At 61.9% G+C, this 14,597-nt stretch overlaps 4 protein-coding genes across 4 annotated transcripts; 2 read left to right on the plus strand and 2 right to left on the minus strand.

Moving 5' to 3' along the window:
• The first annotated feature begins 189 nt into the window (after nt 1–189).
• TRAVEDRAFT_73805 (cyclophilin) lies at nt 190–1,610 on the plus strand. Its single transcript, XM_008043483.1, has 5 exons — nt 190–326; nt 382–537; nt 594–669; nt 801–880; nt 939–1,610. Exons 1-5 carry the CDS (start codon nt 246–248, stop codon nt 1,104–1,106), a joined length of 561 nt encoding a protein of 186 aa, XP_008041674.1. The 5' UTR covers nt 190–245; the 3' UTR covers nt 1,107–1,610.
• Nucleotides 1,611–2,155: 545 nt separating this feature from the next.
• TRAVEDRAFT_152872 (uncharacterized protein) lies at nt 2,156–3,908 on the plus strand (the record flags this gene model as incomplete). The annotated part of the gene is made up of 6 exons (XM_008043484.1): nt 2,156–2,287; nt 2,349–2,546; nt 2,611–2,798; nt 2,877–3,290; nt 3,351–3,427; nt 3,500–3,908. Coding segments are annotated over 5 exons (933 nt in total). The 3' UTR covers nt 3,352–3,427; nt 3,500–3,908.
• A 6,707-nt stretch (nt 3,909–10,615) lies between these two features.
• On the minus strand, nt 10,616–11,265 carry TRAVEDRAFT_129656 (uncharacterized protein; the record flags this gene model as incomplete). The annotated part of the gene is made up of 3 exons (XM_008043485.1): nt 10,616–10,869; nt 10,938–10,981; nt 11,039–11,265. The coding sequence occupies 3 exons, from the start codon at nt 11,263–11,265 to the stop codon at nt 10,616–10,618; spliced, it is 525 nt and encodes a 174-aa protein (XP_008041676.1).
• A 110-nt stretch (nt 11,266–11,375) lies between these two features.
• TRAVEDRAFT_60172 (L30e-like protein) lies at nt 11,376–12,899 on the minus strand (the record flags this gene model as incomplete). Its single annotated transcript, XM_008043486.1, has 6 exons — nt 11,376–11,721; nt 11,778–12,070; nt 12,122–12,209; nt 12,264–12,441; nt 12,498–12,618; nt 12,879–12,899. 6 exons carry the CDS (start codon nt 12,897–12,899, stop codon nt 11,589–11,591), a joined length of 834 nt encoding a protein of 277 aa, XP_008041677.1. The 3' UTR covers nt 11,376–11,588.
• Between the last annotated feature and the right edge of the window lie 1,698 nt (nt 12,900–14,597).

Here is a 14,597-nt window from a genome sequence, read left to right on the forward strand (position 1 = left end):
TGACCAGCGTGTCTGGGGTCCTGATTGCTATCCCGGGAAGATGCCGGGCGACGAAAGCGGCGGAGAGTGCCGAGAGATGGGATCTGGAGACGGGCGGTGGCTGCTCTCCCTCAGTCCCTCCTCCTCATCCTCGCTCGTATATACTTAACCTCCTCCGCCGGCCATGCTCTCCCATCTCTCCCTCCACCACCGCCTCAGTCTCCGCTCTCCACACAACAAATCTCCTCGTGCCGCACTTCATCCCCATGGCCACTCATGACTCCTTTCGCTCTCCCTCCTCCCGCAACTCACGCACATCTCGTTCCCCGACCGGCCCGAACGTCTTTGTGAGTCCCCCATCAATATCTACCCCCTCCTCCCTCATCGTCCGATGCTCTCCAGTTCGACATCGAAATCGACGGCGTCCCTGCTGGCCGCATCGTCTTCAGGCTCTTCGACGATGTCTGTCCGGTCACTGCCCGTAACTTCCGCGAGCTTGCCACTGGCGAGAACGGCTATGGCTATGCCAACTCGTACATTCACCGCGTCGTCCCCAATGTACGTCTCATCACTGTCTTTCCACCCCTGCGCTTTATCTGACCACTCTCTCGCAGTTCATGATTCAGGGTGGGGATATCGTCGACGGCAACGGTACGACCGGCCGGTCCATCTACGGGCCTACCTTTCCCGGTGAGCGTCCACTGTCTCTTTCAGCCCTTTCGCCCGTTTCGGATATCACCCTCCCATCTTCCGTGCCCAAACCTAGTTTGCGCACGTTCTGGCGTATGCATTTCCGTACTGACCTATTCCCCGATGTATAGACGAGAACTTTCGCCTCTCGCACGATCGCCAGGGTCTCCTCTCCATGGCCAACCGTGGCCCAAACTCAAATTCGTCCCAGGTGCGTCTTGCGCAGCCATCTATGTACCGTCCCCCGCCGCCTAACGCCCGCTCCGCAGTTCTTCATCACGACCGTACCCGCGTCGTGGTGTGACCGGCGGAACGTCGTGTTCGGCGAGGTCATCCGGGGCATGGACATCGTCCGCAAAGTCGAGAGCTACGCGTCCGACCACATCCTATATAAGCCCTCCGTCGACATCCTCATCGCCGCCTGCGGCACCTTATAACGGGCCCGGGCCCCGCCTCCACCCCTCCCCGTCTGCGTCTCCCCCTCTCGCCGTCCTCACACTCACACTCACACTATTGTCGCCGCCGCCATCATGACCGCCGCTGCTGCCGCTCCGAGCTGGGAGGCCGGGGAGGGTGGGGCAGTCGGCCATCTCCGCCCAGGGGCGGAGCGCACCCCAGGCCGGGACGCCCTCCCGAGTCCCGACCTACCGATCTGTCACCCCCGCCACGCCACGCCCTGCCCTGTCGCCCGCTCGGGCCCTATACACGCGCGTATGCAGCGCCAGCACGCACACCGCCAGCACCCTATCATGCCGCCGTGTGCGCCTGCCGCGCGCGCACAACCTCCGCGCCTGTCTCCCTGCGCGCTGCTGCCGCTGCAAAATCGGCTGGCCGTCGTTGGCGGTGTGGAGGAGGGTGGGCGGCGCCGCTGAAGTATATTTAAGTAGCCGTATCTAGTAGCGTCCTAATACCATGCCTGTGCCGCTTCCGGCCGTCCTCGCCCACGCCGCGCGCGCCCTGCTCCCACCCGACCGCGCGCGCGGATCTCGCGTCTTCGTCTTCAGCTTCCTGGGCCGCGCCCGGACACCACCAGTCGCAGCGTGTGCGCCGACTCCCGAGGCAGGTGGCCCCGGGGGCTCGGGCTTGGCACCTGTTCCTGCGGGGCGTGTGTGTTTGCGCGGGTGAAGGGGGCAGGTCGCGTATTCCAGCTGCGTCATATGTTCGTGCCCCTGGCTCGCGTTGTGGACGCGAGGCAAACTCTACGTCGCGGTCTGTACACTGCGTGGGACGGTGCATGCTGGGTGGTATGCATCTCCCGCTGCTGTAAACAGACGCCCATGCTATCTTGAGTGCAGCATGGGCGCTTAGTGGCTATCTGCGTCTTCGATCTTGCCGTGACCTGCACGGTCTTCCCCACACGTTCCGCCTTCGCTGCCACAACAACTCGCGCGGCCGGCACTTGAGCTTGAGCTAGAAGCTGTGTTCGGGATACGCACAACACACACGAGACACGCTAGCTGTGGGCCGCTAACGCGACGCTGGGAAGATGGGCAAGCTGAACATCGCACACCACAAGTCCTACCACCCGTACCGGCGGGACAACATCGAGCGCGTCCGGCGGGACGAGGAGGGGGCGCGGCAGGCGGAGGCTGTCGCTGAGGGCCGTATGATGCTCGCCGTGAGTGCTCTTTTGGCGCATATATGTATATGGGGGAAGGGACTGAATGTGGGGAGGGTAGGACTCGGAGGCGCGCATAGACCTCCTCCGGGCGCGGGCTGGGCTCGCGGGCGGGAAGGGGAAGAAGAAGAAGCGTGATGAGGACGAGTTCGAGGCGGCTGCAGCCGCGCTCGCTGGGCCGTCCACAGAGAACGAGACCGCGGTGACGACGCTGACGTCTGCGCGCGGGCACATCAACCTCTTCGAGGACCTCGAGCGGGTGCGTCATCTCTTCCGTCTTCCCCGCCATCGCAATCGGTGTTAACATTTAGCATTTGGTGCAGAGCGTGGTGCCCGTGCCCGCGCAGGACCGAGGTACTAAGAAACCACCGCCGGTCGAAGACGACAAGGGCGTGCCGCTCGCGCCGACGTCTGCGGACCTGCGGCCGTGGTATGTCGATGCGGGGCGGGACACGGCTGCGAGCACGAGCACGGCGCGGATGAAGCCTTGGGAGACGGAGGAGGACAGGCGGTGCGTGCTTTTACATCACCCGTACTCTACTCTCCGCTTGAGTAACCGGGAGACTGAACTAAATGCATCGCATTGCAGACGGCGCGACCTGCAGCGCAAGTCCGCACACGACCCGCTCACCGCCATCAACACCCAGCTCGCTTCGCGCCCCGGCGCTGGGCCGTCCACCTCCTCCTCGTCCTCCGCACAGCGCCGCCAAGGCCCCCCGTCGTCCTCGCGGCCCGGCCCGCAGGCGCCCCCCGAGGTGTCCGCCCGCCTGGTGCGCGAGAGCTCGGAGCGGGAACGCGCGCGGGCGCTCATCGCAAGGAAGAAGCGGGAGATGGGGAGCGAGACGCCGAGCACGGTGTACGGGGGCAGGAGCGGCGGCTATGGGGACGTGTTTAATCGGAGGGAGGTGGAGGAGGTGAGGCGGGACAGGCAGGACAGGCAGCGGGGTTGGGAGCGCGAACGTGACCGGGACCGTGAAGGCGGCAGGAGGTATGGTGGCCGGTGGTGAGTGCTTAACGGTGTCGTAAAACCGACGGCTGATCTCACTATTTTCTTCTTCTCTAGATTGTAGAGTGCGTCTATCACATCTCGGTCGACCCTGCTGGATTCCCTGTTCACCCTGCCGGAGCATGGCATGCCTCGTGAGTCCTTCACCGTGCTCGCGCGCGTGCCCGGCGTTATGCACTCCGGTGACTTACTGACAAAGGCTCTAGGCGTATATTTCAGACCTCCGGCGTCGGGGGAGTCCCCTCTCGGTCGCTCATAATTTCCATTACGACGCCCCCCGCCAACGCACCCCCGACCCGGCCCAGACCACCCCGCGCAAGTCAGCATTTGCGCCCTCCGCAGCGGCGACAAGGACCGAGGACTCATCTCAGATTCGCCCCGCACCCCGCAGGGGCGTGCAGGGACATACGCGACAATCGGCGGGGAGGATCTCGAGGCAACATCCGCCCTTGGACTCGGAGGGTCGCGGTGCGGCGTAAGGCCGTAGCCATGTGTCCCGATGGCAATAGTGGCCCCAGGGCCCAGCGGAGCTCGACCATGTGTCCCGATGGTAGGCCAGGACCCCGGAGCACTGCAGGTGCCCGCAATACACTCGTCGTTTTGCCCAACACCGTCACGGGCGTGCAGCAACAGGCGTGCACCGCATCGGAGGCTCGGAGCATGTACCCATCGCCTCCCCCATGTCGCTGTCGAATCCCCCTTTTTGGTCAGTTTCATCCGCATCCTGGTGCGGCATGTCTGCTCCAGCGGCTCAAGGCGCTCATCGCTGCCCGCGGTGTCCGTCGCGTACTCGCGCAGACTCGCTCGAGGCCTGAGCTCGGGGACCGCGCGGCTGCTCGTCGGATGGCCATGGGAACGCGCGGGCGGACGAGTGCGATGGGACTGCGACCCGTAAGTGCGTCGGAAGCCGCGCGCTGCCGTACCTGACGTACTCGTCCGCTCGGTGTCCAGCGCTGCTGGGGGTGCGCGCGCCCGGGGATACACCGTGCTGCCGCGGGTGCGGGCGTCGGCCTGCCTGAGTGCGCGAATACGTGCAATGCGCGTGTGTGTGTTCGTGTGCGCGCGTGAGGACGTCGTCGTGGTATTTCCGTCGGAGCGCCCGGGGGCTTGGGCTGGGTGGGGGGAAGGCGCTCAGCCGAGCCCGTCCTCGCACGAGCGTGGAGGGCCGTGGTCGAAGCCTCGGGGCGGCGACTTTCTGGATTGCCTGTTATGTTTTCGACGTTGCCGTTTGCGATTGGGCGTTGGGTTCGCAGTGAATGGGGTCCGCGCGCGAGGAACGCCGGCTGCGGCTGTGAGGTATGTACGGCGTCACTTATGTCGTTGTATGTGATCACATGTTTTACAGGGCGTTCGCATCCTCGGTGCAACTTGATGACTGCCTGGACTGGCGAACGCGTGTGGCGACATATCAGGCCCGAGCATGCGCCTGCTCACGGGCGCTGCCAGCACCCGTCCGACAACTTCGGGCTAGCCGGATACCGCTGGGGCACACTATGTACGATGCCGACATCCAATGTCCTGTGCCACAAGGTTCGGGCTCAGCGAACAAGCGGTCTCGTAACAGGCCCACACGAGCTCATTTCCGCCCGTTGGTCAGTGAATGTCGCCACCGCCCTCGATCTCTTCTGATGCGATGTCGGCTCCTCTGCTGCTGCAGCGAAGCCCCAAGCGGGTACGTTCGTCCTTTTGGGCAGTTGGTATGCGGATGTGTTGGCTGATTGCCCGGATGCTTTGCCTCTCCCTGCAGCGACCGCGGGTGGGGACCGAAGCCGCCGCCGCGCCACCCATCTCAGCCCGCCAGTCCGTCATCTTCGGAGCCGTATAGCGTTTGCGCGCACTGCGTCATCGGCCTGCCAAGCAGGGCGAGACGTGGGCGTGGCGGGAGACAAGGACGCGCCGTAGCGGTACCGACGTCAAATTGAGCTGCGGCGCACTTCAGGGTCCTCTTCAGTCCCGCCAGACGTCTGCAGCAGCCGGCGATACGGCTGCAGTCGCGCACGTTCTGCGACGTTCTGGCTGGATCTGCCCCCCGGGGGCCGCCTCCCACCGTCTGACAGTGGCGCGCCGTACAGGGCAGCACGCCATGGAGTGGCAGACGGCGCTCGCACGCGGCCGCCCCCCCATGCGCTTCGCGACGTCTCTTCGCCTTCGCGGCCCCGTACGCGAGCGCGTCGTCCATTGGTCTGCGAGCCGCCGATCAGCCAGCAGCCCATATTCCAGAACCGCGTACGACATGCCCAAACTGGCCGCTCGTGCGTGGCGTTCCGCACACCTCCTGGCAGATGACCGCGAGGGGCGACCATGATCCGGCACTGCTCCTGCATCGCTTCAGGCGGGGGCCCGACCCTTGACGCCAACACGTCAATCGGGCGGGGCGCAAGCTGGGAGCAGGGCGCCCCCATAACGGGCGGCGCTCTCACCCGCGCGACAAACAAACCTGGCGCTTGCCTGCAAAAGGACGTGCATCACACCGGGGTGCCGCGCGCGCGGTATCTTCGGGGATTCCGCACGGGGCGTGGATATCGAACGTCCTCACGGCGCGAATGAACGCGGTTCTGTATTCTCGATGGCGAAGGGCGTGTTATGCGCGTCCCCGATAGAGTGTCTGTCGGGAGCCTCGGGAGAAGCGGCCTGGTTTTAGGTGGGTGAACGTTCACGCATATCCGGATATACCTCACTCACTTCCTAGTCCTCTCACCTCCTCCATGCAGGCTATCATACCGACCGTCAACCAAACATCATGCGGGGGCTTCGTAGTGGAACCGATGGTGAGCTGCGTTCAGCTGTCCATAAATTTTCGAGATCTCGTGGTCCCATCGCTCACACAATGGCAGGACTGGTACGCGAAACCATCGGTCTTCCTGCTTCCTTCCGCCGACGAACTCGTGAAGATTATCGAGAGAACACCTCATCGGATTGGACACTCGCACTCGCGAGCGTAAGGCTCGCGTCCCCTGCGGCGCTAGAGAGTTGCGAGAACCCAGGGCCTTATTGTACTAGCGGCCGTCAGGGACGAATTTGCTCGCTACGCATGTGCACGCAGGTCATATTCGAGTGGATAGGGTATTTCAGGCGATGATCTCTCTTTGTGTCAGATACTCGAGTTAATTGTGCGATAGACAAACATACTGCTATGTAACAAATTGGCTCATCAGCCTGAGGCTAGCCACAACAGCCTGAGCCACAGGTGCAACGCGCGGCACGCTACTGGCACGCCTATTTCCCTGCGTGGGCGCTAAACCACACGTCGCTCTTGCGAGCCTCGAGAGCCTCATATCTACTGCACAACTCATCCGGGGCTCTTCAAACTTTCCAGATGTGTTCTGAATGATGTCTAATGCAAGTATTTCACTTAAAATTGGGGGAAAGGGACAAGTTGAACGCGTACGGGCTCAAATACATCCCCAGAGCGATTTTCGGTTTGCGAGCGGACAATTTGTAGTTGTTTGGTCCATTCGTCTTCACCAGTGAATGCTCGCTACGCTCGCAATGAACAGCGCGCTCGATAGCCGAGCTCGAGCACGGTAAATCGCACACCGACCAGGGGAGCACAGTTCATCGCGAACCGCAGAAGCAACTTTCTTAATCCCGTCTATATTCCGCCCCACTCCCACCTACAGAGACGACGCAGGACGCCCCGGCCCGCGTTGTCTCGCATCAACGTCGCGAAGCCGCGGCGAGAGTTGGACGGGCCCAACGACCCTCGACACCCTCCCCGTCCCTTAGTGGGAGAATCCCCCGTCGACCGCCAGTTGACATGTCCGGGCTTTGGCGGTACGCACTCCGTCCGCGCGACAACCTCGAGGCGCACTCACATCATCACGCCCTCTCTCAGCTCCCTACACGCCCGCCTGCCTGTCACTCCTTCACGCAGCATCTCCGTGCTACGCGCCCTTCACGGGTCACTTCGCTGTATACGGAGCCCTGTGACGCCGTCCCCGAGCTTCGAGAAGCCGCCCCACCGTGCGAACGCCCGACACGGCCGTGCGCCCCGCGGCGGATGCGGATGCCCCTGCTGCTGCAGCTGCAGCTTCGCGGGAAGCCTCGCGCGTGCGCGTGCTTCTCCGTGCGCAGCACGCCCAGAACGCGTCGTCCTGCGTTATCGATCGTGGCCCGCCGCCGCACTCGTCCATTATGCCCTACCGCCTGCGCCTGCCTGGCAATGATGGACGCGAATAACCTCCGGGGAGGAGCGAGGGGAGGGGGGGACGGGGGCCCGACGGAGCGCGGGGGGCACGCGGGCCCGATCGCGCGCCGCGGACGTGTGGTCAGGGCGTGCGGGCGTGTGCGTCGCTGGTGCGGATTGGCACTGGGACGCCGCGCCTGGGCCAAGAAGCGCGGTGGACCTACGTACTGCAGCAAGCGTATCTGAGCTTGTTTGGCGGGCTGGAGACGGGCATCGCCGCTGCGCTGTTGCTGTAGTTCTGCGCAGGGTGAGTGGATCATGTGTTCGGGCTGGCTAGCGCAGGGAATTTACTGGATAGCCTGCCGTGCTCTAGGTCTGGTGGACTGTCGGGGTCCTCGTCCGCGCAAGGTTCTTGCGCTAGTGCCGGCCGGGTGGCATGTCACAGCACAGGAAGTTTGCTCTAGGAGGAAAGACACGCCGAAGGCAATATGTCGCCGACAGCTCGTCACGTCTGAGAGTTTAACTTCTGTTCTGAACTTCTCGTATGTGAACATATTGCCTTATGACGGTACATTGTGGTCCCTTCGTCAGTCTTTCTTTCACGAGACCTCTCTCTCGAAGTACTTTGTCTTCTGGTGTTGTCAAGCACAAGGTACGCTTGATTATTATGGTATTCGCTCACTTTGCAGAAGCTATACTAGTGCAGCACACATCGACCGATTCGGCACGTCCCCATCATACAGATTCGACGCCGCGACGCTCAGACTAAATGGTGGCTGTGTCCGCGGAGGCCCCATACCTCAGCATGGGCACCGGGTATGTCACGCTGGCGTCCCACAAGTTCGACGCTACAACGTCTCCGAAGGACACGACATCCCAGCTTCGTCCGCGGCCGCCGTGCGTTCAGCAGCCGCACCGGATGCACCCCCCAAGGTTTGCACGGCCGGATGCTATCCCGGTCAGTACGCTTCGCGGCACGGCAACGTCGCGCGCACTCTCTGCCTGACACACGCCCTCTCTCGTACTGCAGGCAAGCGCTCCGTCCACCCCGTCCCGCTCAATGCACACCTGCCCGACCGGCACGGAGCACAACAGTCAAGCGCGGTGACGTACTGTACGACGAATATAACGCCCCCGCTCCCCATGCGTACGACATCGGGCCGCTGTACACTCACTGATAGATGCACCGCAGCGGCAGCGCTAGCGGCACGTTGACGTCGATGCGCACGTCAAGTCTTCCGTGAGGCTCTCCGTCATCCGCGTCTTCAGCTTCAACTGCCGCGCAGGCCACCGGGACGCAATAGCCGGCCCGACCAGCGCTGGGCGAAGTAGATTGTCTGCTAACCCCCGAGGGCATGATGGTCTTCCAGCATCGTCGCTACGCCCCAGCGCAGGCCTATCGCTGCGCGCGCAACATGCCGTCGGTACCGAAACCTGGAGCGCGAACAGGCCCGTCTTCGGCGCATCGGCGCGCTAGAAGCAAGTTTGCTACCCCGCTGGGCCTGCGGCCGCCGCCCCTGCCTGTATGACTATCGCAGGACAGAACACCCCTGCACCGTGACGGCGGCGCGTACGTAAACCGTCGGTATGTCACTCGACGTGCATTTCCTTTCGCAGCCGCGCGTTCCCACTGGGACGGCGTGCAATTGCGACGCTATCTCGCGAGTCGGATGGCCGGGGTCCTCGCGATGGCGGACGGGCAGAATCCAGATGCAAGGCGATTTCTATGGCGGGTCGCACTCATGTGTCGCCGCGGTGCGCTATTTCAGGCTCTGCGACAGTGCGACGACAAATGCGCGGGCTATTTATGGAGGCGGTGTGCGCTCGGTGCCGTCCGTGGCGGTTTAGCAGCGTTTGCGCTAGAAGACGGGTGCGGGCTATTCCAGGTGTTGCGCAGGGGGAAACGGGTAGCTGGGATTGTATGTCGCGACAGCGGAAATGACAGAATGCTCAGGGCTAGGACGGATAAGGCTCGCCGACATTCCGGGGCGCCGAGCCTACGTCCGGGTCCCAGCAGCGCATATGCGGCAGAACGTGGTGACGAATACTTATTCGAAGACCTGCTGTTGTCAAGTTCATCACGGGCTTTTAGGTAAGAACGAACACCGGCTGCCTGTGATACGGGCGGCGCTGGGCACCGTGTACGACGCCATGGCTATCGGGGCGACGGGGCTCACGCGGAGACTCGGGATTGTTTCCTGTACCCGAGCGGGGCATTCAGTCGGGGAAGGCGCTCGCTGCGCTCGGGAGATTTCGTCGACGGGGCCCTGTGTTGCCTGGCTGATACGGTTCTGGATGGGGATTTACATTTACATGGCCATCTGCATCAAGGGTCGTGCTAGAGCATGACGAAATAGAAATACGGTGTGCCGATCCTCGACGGCTGGATGTGCTCTTGCACAGTTGGTCGCTCGGAGGACGGGTGCACTGGTATTGGCATCGCCGCGGGTTTGTGTGTGGGCACCGTTCCAGCTCGGAGTTAGGTACTGCTCGACATAGCCTGTTGGTGTGAGCCGACGGTGCAAATGGTAATACGCATTCTGCTCGAGGCGGCTCGTGATCATATCATTCATCGTCCACCGGGAATTGGTAAGAGAAGCTCGCCATGGCATCCAACCTTCCTAATGACATGCCTGGCGTCGGCGGATGCGTCGGCGGGTATTTGTCGCGACCGCGTTGAGCGGACGCCGACCGCGGGCTCGGAGCGCAAGGTGAGATGAACGTGCACACTCCGGTGCCAGCTGTCCGATCGTGAACTTAGTCAAAAGGGTGCACACTCGGACGTGTTTGAGGGTGTATCTTACGACGATCGCCCGCTATGTGTCTTGAGCACACACGAAGACGTCGGACGACGGGCGGACAGATTGGTAGCGGTAGGCATTGATGTTCCACGTCGTCGGACGTACTAACTGCCCGTGCTAATGTTATCAGCGAGAGACCTGTCCACGAGAATGTTTGAAAGGGTATCTTACGACGATCGCCTGCTATGTGTCTTGAGCACACACGAGGACATCGGACGACGGACGTGAAGATTTTCCGCGGTACGGTATGATGTTACACCTCGCCGTACGTACAAACTGCCATCATCAGCGAGAGACCTGTCCACAAGAAACATCATCAGCGTCGTCCGCCAAACCGTAACGAGACGAGCCAACCCTTCCTCACCTCATCAACTCCAACTCCGCCGACACCAGCCCTACCGCCTGGCCCCCTGACTCCCCGCCAACACCTCCGGCGCCCCCAACAAGTTCGCCACGACGCCCGCACCCTCCTGGATGCGCCTCTGGCGCTCGTACAGCGCCTGCACCGCGCGCCCCGCGTCCGCGAGCAGCTGCTCCTCCGTGCGCGCCTCCGCCCCGAGCGGCGGCTCGAGCGGGAGCGCGCCGACGCCCGACTGGCGCAGCGCCTCGACGAGGTCCTGCAGCGTCTGCTTGAGCGTGCCGATCACGGCTGTGAGCAGCAGAGGTCAATCGTCTGGGTGTGTGAAGGTCGGGCTCAGGGGTATGGGGATGTCGTACCTGCGGTGTGCACGGGGTTCGACCCCGGGTGGTATGCGTGTTCACTAAAACGCCTCGGCATTAGCGGACGTTCGAGCATGAAATGAAGTACATGTGCTTACATTCCAGACAATGCACTTCGTGCGAGTTCCTGGACCTGGGATACTTGCGTCTGGATGAGCTGGATGTTCTGCCTGAACACCTCCGGCGAGTTCAAGTCGACTCCCGGCAGGGACGCGCCGCTTTGCGAACTCAGCAAAGGTTGCGAGAAGGAGCTCTGCCTGGCTAGGTTTCCGGAGACATCGAAAGAGAATCCGAGGCCTTGGTTGTAGAATCCCTGCTGCGACATCGCAACACTTCGCTGCTACCTTCTCGTTCGTGATGGTAGTGGTGGTGGTACAAGACTGAAACAACTGACGTCTGTGTACGTTGGTTTGTGCCTATCACTCAGAAGCGCTCGCTCACATATGCACGGCAATGACGGTACGCCCAGGCGAACATCGGATAGTAGGGGACCCCGTAGGCCACCGCGCCATGAAGCATACATTCCATGAACCATAAGCATACTCCAACATGCGTGCAATACAACGACTACGACGCGTACGACGAGCACTCGTCTTTTGAGAGCCGATACAAGCCCGCACCGACCACACACGACATGACACTCCCCGCTCAGAGCTTCTGCGCGTTCGCGACAGAGAGGGTCTGGCCAGCAGCCTTCGCACGCTTGCGGAGCATCTGGGTGGACTTGGCACCACGGACACCTCCACCCCACTGGCGACGGTGCTCCTCGTACTTCTCGGTGCTAAAACGCACAAGTTAGATATGAATGACCTCGGAAATGCGGGCAATGGAACGTACAAGTTGGCCTTCGCCGCGCTGACGAGGGTGGCAAGCTCACGCGAGTCCTCGCTGCGGACATCCTGGAGAGTCAGGACGGCGGCGGTCTTCTTGTGGACAACCGTGCCGAGACGGGCCTTGCCCTTGACGATGACGTAGGGGACACCCATCTTGCGGCAGAGCGCGGGGAGGAAAATGACCAGCTCGATGGGGTCGACATCGTGCGCGATGACGACCAGCGACGCCTTCTTCGCCTCAATGAGGGCAACGGTGTGGTTGAGGCCGTACTTGACGAACAAGGGCTTCTTGGAGTCCTGCATTGCATGTGAGCGACTGAAATTCAAATATGGCTTCGATGCACGCACCTTGGCCTGAGCCTCCTTCTCCTCGGCGGTGGCCTTCGCGACAGCGTCGAGACGGGCCTTCTTCTCCTGCTTAGTCTCGGGGCGGTACCTTTAAAACACATCGTGTCAGACGATCCTCGGTTGGCTCCCAGATCTAACGCACTTGTTCAGGAGCTTGAACAGCTGGGTAGCGGTGTTCTTGTCAAGGGTGTGGGAGAACTGCGCGATGGCAGGGGGGACCTTCAGGCGCTGGCTGAGGATGACCTTCTGGCGCTGGAGGCGGACGTATTCGGGCCACTTGACGAAGCGGGTCAAGTCCTTCTTGGGCTGGATGTCCTGGCCTGCGTCCCCCGGGTAAGCACGCAGCAAGTCGACAGCACAGAGAAATTTTACGCACCGATACCAAAGTTCTTGGGGCGAGACTCGAAGAGAGGGTTCTTCGTGGTCTTCGCGGCCCCCTTGTTAGCGCCGTAGGGGGCGGGGGCGGGCTTCTTGCCAGATCCTTTGGTGGCCTTGGGCTGGTCATTGAGACGAGGCGTAAGCTAGGCATTCGGCGGCAAAAGAGCCGCCGCCGTCGCAGTGCACTCGGAGCTCTAACGCTCGCACCCGCCCGACCGCGAGGGCCGAGCAGATGCGAGCCCAGCAATTGTCTCATGCGTCAACGCTGTCCTCATACGAGGACGCTCGGCAATGAGGGTTCATTTGCTAGAAGAGAGGTCCTGCCTGCGGGGATGTGAGGAAGGCTGCGGGAAGATTGTCATCTGGACTGAGGACGCACCATCCACCCCATATCTCTCATTCTGGCAGGACTCTCCGTTGCTCCGTGTACACTGCGACGCGCGATGGCGACGGGTATGCTCTCACCATTGTCGTTGATGTGGTCTTGAGGTCGGCTTGAGGGGGACGGCTTGAGGATGGGTGGACAGGCGACGAGCGGGAAACAAGCTTTCCTCTGCGCCTCTTCATTTGTGACTCCGCTGCAATACTGGGCGCGAGCCTCAGACTCCGATCAAACGCCCTCTCACGACAAGCGCTGGTGCCTCTCACCTTCGACTCTCATCTTGGCTGCCGTAAAGAACGCCAGATGATCCTCCTGGCACTCAATAATACTGGTAGGACTCACGCACGCCGAAAGGTTTATATGAACCAGGAAATACTTCTTGTGCTGATCGCACGGTCGTTTTTCTCTCTAGGTCTCCTCACCCTGTACGAAGCTTGTTCGAGGGTCTGAACTCTCAAAGTTGGACTTCGAGCTCAGACATGAGGCTCGCAGCACTGTCTTCTGGTCTCCGTCGGTCATAACGCGGAATGGTCGTACTACCACCGCTGTCTTGGCCCGATTCTTTTGCAGGGCCGATTATCCTCGCCGACTCTATGGGCCCGATCCTCTGTTCTCGGACCCCTTGAACGTCTATCTGCAGTGCCGTACCTCTGGCTTCCTCTCAGGTCCTTGCGTTTCTCCGCCAGCCGATGTACTCAGAAGTCATCTTGGACCTGTGCCGTATCCTGCTAGAAGAAACCCCCGATCACGTCTGCGCACGCCCACATTCTAGACAACAAACAACGTGCCCGTCCCTGCCCGTCCCCGCAAAAACCCGCCTCCAGGCTCTCCTCTCTCGTAACATCCTCTCTCGAGACACCGCAGATCCCCTCTCCCTCCCAGTAGGTCCAGCGTCCCTGTGCCGACCGCCCACCAGGCACGCGCGCCGACATCATCTGCCCCCTGCGCGCCCCCAGCTGACCGCGCGCATTGGCCCTGGGCTTCTCGCCTCCCGCCGTGTGTCCCCCATGTCTGATGCGTGCCAGATAGCCTCAAGCTCCCATCCAGCCCCCTGCGGACGCCTGCGGTGCAGCTTCTCGCGCCCGGCCGCGACGTGGTGGCGTCGCCCCGCGGCCCGGCGCGATTGGCACTGTGATGGTGTATGTCGAGAGCCGTCACGCTCCGCCGCGCTACGCCCGCTGGAAGGTGGGTTCTTGCCCGATCTAGGGCGTGGTTGGGACGTGCTGACCGCGCTCACATTGTTTGTGGAACGTCTGCGCCGTGTTGGGCTCCACCCTATATGAACGATGTGTAAGGCAAGGTACCGGTGTGCGCGGCGCCCCGTCTGACATTGATTATGGAGGGGTCATGGTGACTATCCAGCTGTCGAATGTGTGCTCGTAAGGAGGAGCTTCGCGGCTCGCGCACCTGTCGTGCTCGATAATTTCCGACCGTACCGGACGGAGGCTTCACGATGCGTTCCATTGGAGCATACTAGTATGTACCCACTTCTATTAACGACACGTCTACCGTAATCACATTGTTAACCCCGTTCTCGAAGCCTTCAATATGAGGTTGCTTCGGAGAAGTGAACCTTCACTAGTCGCGGTACTGCGTCATACCATGCAGCCTGGGGCATACGAGTACGCCGCCGGTACCCCTCGAAGGCGGCATCGAGCGTACACCGAGCTTGAGAGCCAGTCCGTCGGACACAATACGGTCAGTGACATCGGCAGC

This window comes from Trametes versicolor, assembly GCF_000271585.1.
Source record: "Trametes versicolor FP-101664 SS1 unplaced genomic scaffold TRAVEscaffold_9, whole genome shotgun sequence".
Lineage (NCBI taxonomy): Eukaryota > Fungi > Basidiomycota > Agaricomycetes > Polyporales > Polyporaceae > Trametes > Trametes versicolor.